Source organism: Dasypus novemcinctus, chromosome 11 (genome assembly GCF_030445035.2).
Source record: "Dasypus novemcinctus isolate mDasNov1 chromosome 11, mDasNov1.1.hap2, whole genome shotgun sequence".
Taxonomy (NCBI): domain Eukaryota; kingdom Metazoa; phylum Chordata; class Mammalia; order Cingulata; family Dasypodidae; genus Dasypus; species Dasypus novemcinctus.
The window spans coordinates 125,414,030-125,427,423 of record NC_080683.1 but is presented as its reverse complement, the minus strand read 5'-3'; the positions used below and the strand labels follow the sequence as shown (position 1 = coordinate 125,427,423).

At 42.3% G+C, this 13,394-nt stretch overlaps 1 protein-coding gene across 2 annotated transcripts in view; it reads right to left on the bottom strand.

Moving 5' to 3' along the window:
- Nucleotides 1-13,394, bottom strand: part of GRM1 (glutamate metabotropic receptor 1) — a 382,716-nt gene that overhangs the window by 27,692 nt on the left and 341,630 nt on the right. For both annotated transcript variants that reach the window (XM_071218698.1, XM_058307603.1), the window contains exon 7: nt 12,042-12,972. In XM_071218698.1, the coding sequence (XP_071074799.1) occupies nt 12,042-12,972 (931 nt within the window). The remainder of the gene's footprint in view (nt 1-12,041; nt 12,973-13,394) is intronic.

Here is a 13,394-nt window from a genome sequence, read left to right as displayed (position 1 = left end):
AAGCGCTGCGTCTGCAGGGAGTGGAGGCATTTCCCATGGACTCATGGGCTGGGCCCAGGCACTGCTGCTGGACATAGGCAGTGCCCCATGAAGAGAGGAGCCTGCATCCCTCCCTCCAGTGTCCTGCCAATGACCCTGCTCCTGGACCCAGCTCGCCCATAGCCCTCTCTCCTCCAATGACCCTGCTCCTGGACTCAGAGACCCCAGCTCACCCATAGCCTTCTCTCCAATGACCCCTGCTTCCTGGACTCAGAGACCCCACTTGCCCATAGCCCTATCTCCTCCAGTGAGCCCTGCTCCTGGACTCAGAGATGCCAGCTTGTCCATAGCGCTGCCTCCTCCCAGTGACCCCACCTAAGGGAATGAACTCTTGGATGCTGGTACAGCCAGTCCCACCCCCAATAGGATGGGGGGTGGTGGTCTTGTCTTTCCTCAGCCTCTCTGGGCAAAGGCAGGGACTTTCAGCCAACAGAGACTGAACTATTGGGTGTTGGCTATTATGTTCCCACCCCTTAGAAAGCACAAGGGACAGGACTCCCTCAGGCTCTCAGGATAACTGCATGCATATTCGGCCCACAAGGACTAGATTAGTCACTCCACAGGGTCCATTCTCACCCCCAGCAGGGAAGGAGTCTGGTGCTACATCAGTTTATCTGGGCAAATGTGATCATGCCCAAATGGTATAGATCACTGCCTCTAACTATAGCTCCATCCTCGCCAAAGTTAGGGGAAGAAGGGGTGTGAACCTTCATCAGTCTCTCTGGGAAACTACAAACAGTCTTGTCCTGCCCAACTTGGATTATTATACATGGCTGCAGCTGAGTCCCTGCCTCTGACAAAGGAGAAAGTGAGGATAAGCTTCATCAATTCCTGGGGCAATGTGGGCAGCTTCAGCCTCCATAACTTACAGCACCAATTACATCGTTGACTCTTACTACACAACCAGCAAGAAAGAAAAGACAAGAAAGCCCTAAACTAAAGGGAGAATCTGCACCCAGAATAAATACATCTAGCAAGCCAGATGCGAAAACACCAACAAAAATTACAATCCTGCCAAGAAAAAGGAAGATGTGGCTCCATTAAAAGAACAATATAAGCCTGCAGATGACATAAAAGAGTGAGACAACTAATCACAGATGTTAAAAAAAATCTTAATAAATTAAATGAGATTGCTAAAGAGATTAATGATATTAAGAAGACACTGGGGGAGCACAAAAAAGAATCTGAAAGCATATATAGAAAAATACCACACCTTCTGGGGATGAAAGGTGCAATAACTGAAATTAAAAACACACTGGAGGCATATAGCAGATTTGAAGAAGCAGAAGGATCAGTGGTCTCAAAGACATTGCCTCTGAAAGTGAACATACAAAAGAACAGATGTAGAAAAGAATGGAAAAAGTTGAACAGGGACTCAGGGAACTAAATGACAGCAAAAGACAGGAAAAACTTATGTAGCATAGGTGTCCCAGAAGGAGAAAAGGAAAAAGGGGCATAAGGAATATTTGAAGAAATAATGGCATAAAATTTCCCAACCCTATTGAAGGATATAGTTATCTATGTACAAGAAGCACAATATACGCCCATCCAAATAAATCCAAATAGACCAACTCCAAGACACACACTAATCATAATGTCAAATGCCAAAGACAAAGAGAGAATTTTGAGAACACTAAGTGAAAAGCAATGCATAACATATAAAGGATACCCACTAAGATTAAGTGCCAATTTCTCAACAGAAGCCAGGGAGGCAAGAAAGCAGTGGTATGATATATTGAAGAAACTGCAAGAGAAAAACTGCCTGTCAAGAATTTTATATCCAGCAAGATTATCTTTCAGAAATGAGGGCAAGATTATAACTCTCATAGATAAACAGAAACTGAGAGAGTTTATAACAAAAAGATCAGCTTTGCAGGAAATACTAAAGGGGGTGTTATAACCTGAAAAGAAAAGACACAAGAGAGAGCCTTGGAAGAGCGTCTAGAAATGATGGCTGTATCAGTTAACAGTAACTAAAAGTGTCAAAAAGACTGACAGATAAAATGCAAAGATAAAAATGGATGGAAGAAGAATTGCCTTTACAGTAATAACATTAAATGTTAATAGATTAAAATCCCCAATCAAAAGACACAGACTGGTGGAATGCATAAGAAAAAATGAGCCATCCAAATGCTGTCTGCAAGGGACTCACCTTAGACCCAAGGATACTAGAGCAGTTTGATATAGTTATGAATTTCAAAAAGAAATAATGGGTTATGTATGTAAACTGATCTTTTCCTCTTGGCATATTAGATTATATTGGATTCAGAGGTTTACTTGAATAAGTAATCAGGTAAACCTCTTGTGCCAGTAGGGCATTGAGTTCTCTTGGGTTCTAGTGGACATGGCAAAGGACAGAGTTGAAGGGTTCTTAATGTTGGAGTTTTGATGTTGGAGTTTGATGCTGAAGTCTTAAACTGGAGCCCCAGGAAGTAAGCTCACAGAGGAAAGAGAAGCAAGCCCCAGGAAGAGGAGCCCTGAGCCCAGAAAGAAGCAAGCTCTGAGAAGACAGGAACCCAAGAATCCTGAACCCTCACAGATGTCGGCAGCCATCTTGCTCCAACATGTGAAAATAGACTTTGGTAAGGGTAGTAACTTATGCTTTATGGCCTGGTATCTGTAAGCTCCTACTCCAAATAAATATCCTTTATATAAACCAACCCATTTATGGTATTTTGCATTAGTACCCCTTTGGCTGACTAATACAGATACCAATAGACTGAAAGTGAACGGTTGGAAAAAGATATTTCACACATGTAGTAACCAAAAAATAAGCTGGGGTAGCTATACTTATAGCAGATGATATAGATTTTAAAAGCAAAACTGTTATTAGAGACAAGGAAGGACATTACATATTAATAAAAGGGATGATTCACCAGGAAGAAATAACAATCATAAATGTATATGCACTTAACCAGGATGCCCCAAGATACATGAGGCAAACACTGGCAAAATTGAAGGGAGGAATAGACATCTCTACAATAATAGTTGGAGACTTCAATATACCACTCTCAGCATTGGATAAAACATCTGGGCAGAGGATCAATAAAGAAACAGAGAACATACATAAAATGATAAGTGGACTAAACCTAATAGATATATATATATATACACATTTTGGGGTACAATGTCATATATATATATGACATTGTACCCCAAAAGAGAAGGATATACATTCTTTTAAGTGCCCATGGATCTTTCCCCAGGATAGACTATAAGTTGGGTCACAAAGCAGATCTCAATAAATTCAACAAAATTGAAATTTTACAAAGCATTTTCTCTGAATATAATGGAATAAAGTTGGAAATCAACAAGCAGGAGAAAAAGGGAAAATTCACAAATAAATGGAAATTACACCACACACTCTTAAATAATCAGTGGGTCAGAGAAGAAATTTCAAGAGAAATCAATAAATATCTTGAGATGAATGACAATGAGAATACAAAATATCAGAACCTATGGGATGCAGCAAAGGCAGTGTTGAGAGGAAAATTTATAGCCTTCAATGACTACATTAAAAAATTAAGAAAGAGTTAATACAAGAGTTAAAAAATTACAAGAGTTAAAAATTTACAAGAGTTAAAAAATTAAGAAAGAGTTATACAGCTGGAGAAACTAGAAAAAGAACAGCAAACTAATCCCAAAGCAAGTAGAAGGAATGAAATAACAAAGATCAGAGCAGAAATACATGAAATTGAGAACAACAACAACAAAAAAAAAAAAAATAGAAAGAATTAACAAAACCAAAAGTTGGCTCTTTGAGAAGATTAACAAAATCAAGAAGCCCTTACCTAAACTGACTAAGAAAAAAAGACAGAAGATGCAAATAAATGAAATAAAAAATGAAAATGGGAACATTACTATTGACTCCACAGGAATAAGAGAGATCATAAGAGAGTATTATGAACAACTTTATGCCAAAAAAACTAGACAATGTAGATGAAATGGAAAAATTCCTAAGAACATACAAACAACCTACACTGACCCTAGAAGAAATAGAAGACCTCAACAAACCAATAACAAGTAAAGAGTTTGAAACAGGCATAAAACAGCTCCCCAAAATGAAAAGCCCAGGCCCATATGGTTTCACAGATGAGTTCTAACAAGCATTCAAAGAAGATTTGATACCAATCTTACTCAAGGTCTTCCAAAAAATTGAACAAGAAGGAACACTACCAAACTCATCCTATGAAGCCAATATCACCCTAATACCAAAGTCAGATAAAGATATTACAAAAAAAGAAAATTACAGACCCATTTCTCTAATGAATATAGATGCAAAAATCCTCAATAAAATACTTGCTGATCAAATTCAACAACACATTAAAAGAATTATTCATCATGATCAAGTGGGTTTTATACCAGGTATGCAAGTGTGGTTCAACACAAGAAAATCAATCAGCACATTGAGGCCTTTTCATATATGGCCCATTGTACTCAATGGTGAAAGACTGAAAGCTTTCCTGTTGAGATCAGGGACAAGACAAGGATGCTCATTTTCACCACTGTTGTTCAATAGAGTGCTACAAGTTCTAGCTAGAGCAATCAGGCAAGAAAAGGAAATAAAAGGCACCCAAATTGGAAAGGCAGAAGTAAAACTTTCATTCTTTTAGAGCTAATAAACGATTTCAGTAGAGTGTTGGATAATAGATCAATATGCAAAAATCAGTGGTATTTCTATATACTAGTTGTAGCAGTTTGATATTATTGATGAATTTCAAAAAGAAACATTGGATTATGTTTGCAAATTGATCTTTTCCTCTGGGCATATTAGATTATATTGGATTCAGAGGTTTGCTTGATTAAGTAATCATGTAAACCTCTTGTGCCAATAGGGCATTTAGTCCCCACCCTTGGAGACTTGCAGATAAAAGGCATGGCAAAGGACAGAGTTGGGGGCTTTTAATGTTGGAATTCTTATATTGGAGTTTGATGCTTAAGTCTTAAGCTGGAGACCCAGGGAGAGAGACAGAGCCATTTACTTGATAGTCTACAGCTAACCTTGTGAAGAGAGGCAAAGCCTAGAAAGTCTCATAGTCTACAGCTAACCTTGTGGAGAAAACAGAGGAGCTGAGCCTAGAGGAACCCAGGAAGCCTGAACCCTCACAGATGTCAGCAGCCATCTTGCTCCAACACATGAAAATACTTTGGTGAGGGAAATAACTTATGCTTTATGGCCTGCTATCTGTAAGCTCCTACCCCAAATAAATTCCTTTATGAAAACCAACCAATTTCTGGTATTTTGCATCGCACTCCTTTGACTGAAAAATACACTATAGTAATGTGCAATCTAAGGAGAAAGCCAGGAAAATATCCATTTACAATAGGAATCAAATATTTAGGAATAAACTTAACCAAGGATACAAAGCACTTGTATTCAGAAAACTATAATGCATTGTTAAAAGAAATTTAAAAAGACATAAATAATTAGAAGAACATTCCATGCTCATGGATTGGAAGACTAAATATCATTAAGATGTCAATTCTACCCAAATTGATATGTAGATTAAATGCAATACCAATAAAAATTCCACCAGCATTTTTTAAACAAATGGAAAATACAATTATCAAATTTGTTAGGAAGGGTAAGAGGACTGGAATAGCCAGAAACATCTTATAAAGGATAAGTGAAGTTGGAGGACTCTCACTTCCAGGTTTTAAATCATATTATCTAGATATAGTGGTAATAAGCCACATGGTTTTGGTGTAAAGATAGACACACAGATCAATGGAACTGAATTGATGGTTCAGAAACAGACCCTCACATCTATGGCCAAGTGATTTTTGACAAGCCTGTCAAAACCACCCAGCTGGGACAGAACAGTCTATTCAACAAATTGTGCTGGGAGAACTGGACATCCATGGCCCAAACAGAAAAGGATCCCTATCTCACACCTTATAGAAAAATTAACTCAAAATGGATCAAATACTTAAATATTAAAGCAAGTACCATAAAGCTCCAAGGAGAAAGTTTAGGGAAACATCTTCAAGATCTCATGGTAGGTAGTGGATTCTTAACCTTACACTAAAAGCACAAGTGACAAAAGAAAACATGGATAAATGTGACCTCCTCAAACTTAAACATTTCTGTCATTCAAGAGACTTTGTTAAGAAAGTGAAAAGGCAGCCCATTCAATGGGAGAAAATATTTGGAAACCAAATATCTGATAAGGGTTTGATTTCCAGTCTATATAAAGAGGTCATACAACTCAAGAATAAAAGAGCAAGCCATCCAATTAAAATTGGGCAAAAGATTTAAACTGACATTTCCCTAAAGAGGATATACAAATGACCAAAAAGCACATGAAAAAATGTTCCATGTCACTAACTACTAGGAAAATGCAAATCAAAACAACAATGAGATATCATCTAACACTGCATAGAATGGCCATTTTAAAAAAAACAGACAACAAGTGCTGGAGAGGATGTGGAGAAATAGGAACACTCCTTCACTGTTGATGGGATTGTAAAATAGTGCAGCCTCTGTGGAAGACAGTTTGGCAGTGCCTCAGGAAGCTATATATAGAATTGCCATTTGATTCAGCAATTCTTCTACTAGGAATATATCCAGAAGAACTAAAAACTATGACATGAATAGACATCTGCCCACCGGTGTTCATAGGGGCATTATTCATAATTGCCAAAGGATGGAAATAACCTAGTGTCCATCAACCAATGAAAGGATAAACAAAATATGGTATATACATATGATGGAATACTAGGCTGCAGTAAGAAGAAATGAAATTGGGACATATATAATAACATGGAATGAATCTTGAAGAAATTATACTAAGTGAAGTAAGCCAGACACAAAAGGACAAATATTGCATGGTCTCACTAATATGAACTAAATACAAGGAATAATCACACCGTGTTAAAATGTAGAGTATAGGTTATTAGGAGATAAGAGGAGGCTTGAGAAGAACTACTGATGCTTAATGTATGTAGAAGTTTTAATTAACTTAACTGTAAAAGTGTGGAAATGGATAGAATTGATGGTAACACATTATAGTGAGTAGCAACTGGTTTAAATGGGAATGTGGCTGATAAGGGTAGTCTGGGGAAGTAAATGTCAATTGAAAGAAAGCTGGAGAAAAATCTAGGGACTGAGTAATAGTGAACCCAGAGGTGGATGGGAATTGTGGCTGAGGGTACAAATGCAAGAGTGTCCTTCTGTGAGCTAGAGCAGATATACATCGCTACTACAGGATGGTGGGAATGTGGAGAAGCATGGAAAAACTACAAATGGTGTGATCTATAGACTGTAGTTAATAGCAATACTCTAATATTCTTGCATCAGGGCCAAATATGTACTGTGTTGATAATGGAGGTGCATGGAAAAAGTGTGTCAAATGTATGCTATGAACCATGGCTGGTGGTAATAGTCTGATGATATTATCGCATAGTCTGTAACAAATGTTCCACCATGGTGTGGTGTGTTGGTGAAGGGGTATTGTATGGGAATTCTACACATGTGTATGATTGTTTCATAAGTTCATGACCTCTGTAATAAAAATATATTTTTAAAAAATAGGATGGGTAAGATAAGGACTATAGTTAGTAGTAATATTTTGATGATGCTTTTGCATAGTTTGTAACAAATGTTTCACAGCAATGCAAAATGTTGGTGGAGGGGTGATGTATGAGACCCCTACATGATGTTATGTATGTTTATTTTTTAAGTTCACAATCTTTACTATACATTTATTGTTTATGCCTGTTCATGTATGAATGATATACTTCAATAAAAAATATATTTAAATATAGACGAGGCCCTGAAGCTACTTGGTTCTACTGTCTATGTTTAACCTCCACACTGGTGATCAGTTTCAACAAAACCACATCATCTGTCATATTAAAATAATGTTTAAAAATGAAAAAAGTAAAGCATATTCAAATGCTTAAGAAACAAGCCCAGGAGGACAATGCTTAGGAACCTTCCTGTGTCACCTGATGCATGTTTTGCAGTTGTAATTTTTGCATGCTCTTATCTAAGGTCACATGCCACATTTCAGCAATTGTGCTGTCAACATTATTGGCACTCATTGAGACTACCCAGAAAATGACTAGAAATGTTAGTTTGGCATTTAGCCATTGATAGAGCTATCTTTTTTAAAAAAAAAAAAAAAAAAAAGAAGCCATGCCATTTATGTAATATTTCTATTATTCAGTTGTATAATGTTAACTCATTTTGCTTTAAAAGGAAGTGATAATTAACTTGGAGTTAAATAATTCATTTCAGTATGATTTCCATGGATTTCTATGTTTCTTCTATTGCCAAGTATGAGAATTTTGTCAATATGTTTATATTAGGTTAGCCTGACTATTTTCCCACTAAAGTACATTAAATTGACAGGTAAATATGCTATTGCATTTTCCACCCTGGGTAGGAGTCTACCTATTCTAACTTCTACCTACATATAACTCAGGGAACACAAATGCCCAATTTATTAACTCCTCCTCAAGACTTCCCAGAAACTCTAAAGCAGTGCCCAAAGTTTGGCTGTGTCAGATGTTTGACTGTGGACAAAATTTTTAAAAATTGCTGTAAGCTTTGCAGAAACAGACTTGCGCAAGCTCCCTCCCGCGTAGCTCAGTAACAGGCTGTATGAGGGTGTTGTTGGATTGGTATTGGAGCAGTAAGATCAGTGGGAACGCTTCATGACAGCATCTGTTCTGTGTTTACAGCTACATATGCAGGCTCCGAACTCCCCCAGTGCCTCCTAACCGTAGAGCCACACACCCAGGGGGCAGGCTCACTGGTCCATGTGCTCTCCGGAGTTTTCAGCCCCTTGCTCTAGTTGGCAAAACTTGGCTGGGTTTTTGTTGCTGTGGAAAAATACTAGATTGGTTGACGTTTTTGTAGTGTTGGAGATAAACCAGGAGAAGATAAAACAATTTAAAAGGTGAAAACAAAGGCACTGAGGTCACCATTGTATTTTAAAATTACAGTCCCAGCAATGCGTCACAGAGTTACAGAGAAACTACAGGAAAATAAATGAGAAAAATGAGTAAACGTTTGGTGGTTTTCTGTAGAATTTAGCCCCAGTTGCCCTCTGCGGGGCAGCACAGCTCTTTGGTGCTCCTTGGAGAAGTTACAAATTGCATTAAGAAAGCTGAGTGTTGTAATTATTAGTAATATCTTTCTTACTGTAATAATCTGATGTTCCTTGATAAATTGCAGCCAATAGTTATGTAATTTACAGGTGAAGTTAGTACTTCCTAGACAACAAATGCACAGACATTAGACCAAGCTGATTTTTCTCTCAAAAGAAGGGTCCCAAGTGAAATTCTAGGAGATTCCTTCTCTAAATTCATGGTAGTGACAGGAATACTCTCAGATGATAAAGAATGCAGTCCCTGGTGTGAGAAATTCATCAGAACATTCAACAACACCCAGTTGCCTGTAGAGGTAAAGTGACACTGTGTCTCAGTTTGCCAGCGCTGCGGTAACAAATATCACTGATGCATGGGCTCTCTCGCAGGAATTTATTAGTGTTTTGGAGGCTAGAAGTTCAAAGTGAAGGCACCAGCAGGCCATGCTTTCCCTGAAGGCTGTAGGGTCAGGCGACCCACATCTCAGTCTCTACCTCTGTCACGTGTTTGTCCAAATTTCCTCACTTATGAGGACCCAGTCATGCTGGGTGAAGACCGACCTGGCTCAGTCCCTGGTAACATCCTCAAGGTCCTACTCAAATGGGTTCCCACCCATGGGGCTGGGCATCAGGACTTGACCCTGCCCTGCAGGGGCAGCCCCACCTCCTCCAGCAAGACTCCTTATCCAGTGCTCTCCAGGGCTCTGGGGAAGGGAAGGTTTTCAAACTGCACACTCCCAGCTCCCCACACAAGATATTGAGCCTAATGGTTCTCATTTTGCATTAAGGTTGGATGAGCAGCTTTCAGAGATTAGGTGAAAGTCTCTGAAGAGCCATAATAAAGGCAGAAAATGAGAAACATCGAGCTGGGTGGTGGTGGAGGGTGGGATCTCCCTAAACCCACAGGTGACGCCATGAAGGAGACCTGCGAATCCCTCACTTTCATCTGGCTTCCTCTTGCTGGGATCTCAGCCTGTAGCCAGGCGTAGGGGCACATGCTGTGGAAACCAGGGCACGAGACAACTGCACGCCACCTTAGGACCAGCGTCCAGGGCTAGAAATAGATACAGCAAGGAGCGGGTGCCATTATTGGCTTTATCCTTGATGGTGGTAAAATTTAGGGAGGTCTTTATTTCAAACAGTAACAACTTCATGGATTTCGAAGATGTTTGCCTTAGCGAGGACTCCCTCGTCCGAGTCTCCCACCAATTATGTGATTTCTTTAAAAGGCGACCTTGTTGCTGCTTGGGAGGTGAAGACATGAAACCCAGAGTCTTCAGGCATGCAGATTATTGGCACATTGTAAGATGAAAAATTTTATACCTGTTAAAATGTAGGCAAAAAGACTGTAGACTTTAATTAATAGTGCAGTTACAAAAAAATGTGTTGTCATCGATTGGAACCAATGTTCCACAGCCATGCAAGGTCTTGGTGGGGGGTGGTATGTGGGGGTATTTTATGCGTGATTATTCTGTAAACCCACAACTTCTCCAATTAAGGGAAAAAATGTGGGCAAAGGATGGCTACTACAGGGAATTATGTTTAACAGGGACAATTACCAGACATTGTATGTCCTCCCATGGCCCACTGGATGGAACGTGGGAGAGTGTGGGCTATGGTGTGGACCACTGACCATGAGGTGCAGCGGTGCTCAGAGATGTATTCACCAAGTGCAATGAATGTATCATGACGATGGAGGAGATTGTTGCTATGGGGGGAGTAGTGGGTGAGGGGGATGGGGGGTATATGGGGACCTCATATTTTTTTTAATGTAATATTAAAAAAAGAATAAAGACAAAAAAAATTTTTAAAAAGTCACACAGATTCACAGTGGCTCGGTTTCCTTCTCCACAGAAAGGGGAAACTAATATCTATTCCTTGTACCTTGCAAACTTGTTCAGGTGGGTAAAGTAGATATAAAAATGCTGTATATGTTATAACTATTATTAAAATTCTTCACTTTCAAAGGATTGCTTCAAAAAGTGAAATTAATGCTGCTAATCGGGAAAATCACTTCATTTTTTAATCACTCGGTTTCCTTTAGACCTGTAAGCATCCATGTTATTTTAACAATAGACTGAGAGAGGAGACGTGTTTTCATGTGTCTCAGGAAGATACCCACGGATCTGAATGTCCGTGTCTTTGTAAAACTGAGTCAGGAAGCAGCTAGGAAAGGGGTCATGGCACAAACGGCTTGTAAGAATGACCAGAAAAGGAAAAACCTGGCTCTGCAGCGTGCACTTAAACTCGGGTTTGGGGCTCATCGCCGTGGCTGGTCCCCGATTTCCTGGGCGCCGTGTGGCTCGGAAGCCACCCAGAGCAGGGCCTTGCAGGAGAGCCCGGTTCTGAGGCATTCTGTGGAACACCAATGCAAATACGTCTGCCTTAAAGGTGAGGAAACAGACGAGAGAGGTTAGGCAGCAGAGAGGGCCTTGTTTCAGGGCACACCTGGCCTCTGTCCCAGCCCAGTTCTGAAGGGACAGTCCCCCAAGGGCTGAACTAACTTACCTTCACCCCAGGGTCAGCAATGGTGCAGCCCCAGAGAGAGAAAAGTGAACCAGAACCTAGCTTCGCCGTGCTCTAAACAGAAGTGAAGCCAGCACTTGCACCTGACCCGCGCCCGTGGAGAGAGGAAGGCTGTGAAGGCAAGAGTCAGCCGCGGGACCAGCCGCCTGCTGGGGGAGAACGGGGGTCTCGTGCTCAGCTGCTCGCTGCCCAGGCTCTTTGCTCAATCCAGAGGGAAAGCAGAGGACCTGCAGTTTCCGCGGACACCCAATGTGAGATGTGGAGAAAGGGAAGAAGAGAACCTTCAGGGGAGTGGAGGAGAACGGTTTAGAGCAGGAGCGGAAATGAGAAGGGGAAGGAAAGAGTGGGAGGGAGAAGGGAGAAAGGCGGGCGGAGACTCACTTGGCGTTCCCGGCGCCCGGCTTCTTTCTCCGGAAGATGTTGAGGAAGGTGTTGGAGCGGCAGGGCAGCTTGCCGTCCCCGACGTGCATGCGCACGACGTCGGAGGTGGTGAAGGCACTGCGGACGTTCCTCTCGGGCTTGGCGATGATGATGTACATCTTGGGCGTGAACATGCAGCCCAGGGCCACCGTGACGCTGAGGCTGACGGCGAAGCAGGTGGTGATGATCTTGTAGTTGCTGCCGAAGTAGATGGGCACGAAGGCCAGCCAGATGATGCAGGTGGTGTACATGGTGAAGGCGATGTACTTGGCCTCGTTGAAGTTGGCGGGCACGTTGCGCGTCTTGAAGGCGTAGTAGGTGCAGCTCATGATGAGGAGCCCGTTGTAGCCCAGCGGGGCCACCACACCCAGGTTGCTGGTGTTGCAGATCAGGTAGACCTCCTGGATGCTGGGGTAGGACAGGACGGGCCTGGGGGGCTCCATGACGATCAGAGTCACCACCAGGGTTAGCTGCAGGCTGATGAGCACGGAGGCAATGATGACCTGCGCCCAGGCGCTCATGAACCTGGGCTTGCGCGTGCAGATCTTCTTCTTGCTGCCCGCCAGGATGCGCGCGATGCGGTTGGTCTTGGTCACCAGGGCGGAGTAGCACATGGCGGAGGAGAGGCCCACCAGCAGGCGCTGGAGGTAGCAGGAGGTGGTGGTGGGCTTGGCGATGAGGGTGAAGGGGCACACGTAGCCCAGGAAGATGCCGGCCAGGATGATGTAGCAGAGCTCCCGGCTGGAGGACTTGACCACGGGCGTGTCCCGATACAGCACGAAGATGAGGGTGACGAACAGCGTGACCAGGATGCCCAGGCAGGAGAAGGCGATGGCGATGATGGCTTCTATGTTGCTCCACTCGAGGTAGCGCACGGGGATGGGCTCGCAGCCTGCGGAAGCAAACGGATGTATGAGGGGCCTGGCGTCTCCACTGAGCAGGGAGGGCGATGCTCGGGGACCAGGGGCAGAGCTGTGGCACCGTCCGTGGCTCGTGTTCTCTTAACGCTTTCTAACCGTGCCTCGCCATCACATACAGACACGCCTGGAAGAGCGAGCTGTTGTGGGTTGAACCGTGTCTCCCTAAAATACATGCTCAAGTCCCAACACTGTCGGTGAAGGTGGCCTTGCTTAGAAATGGGGTCTTTGACCATGCGGCCAGTGGAGATGAGGCCTGACTGGATTAGGGTGGGTCTCCTCTAATATGAGGCCACCCTTAGAAGAGGGAGTTGGACACAGGCCCTGGAGGAGGCCAGGTGGAGGTGCAGAAGGTAGACGCTGAGTTAGACTGCCACAACCAAGGAGCGCCCAGGAC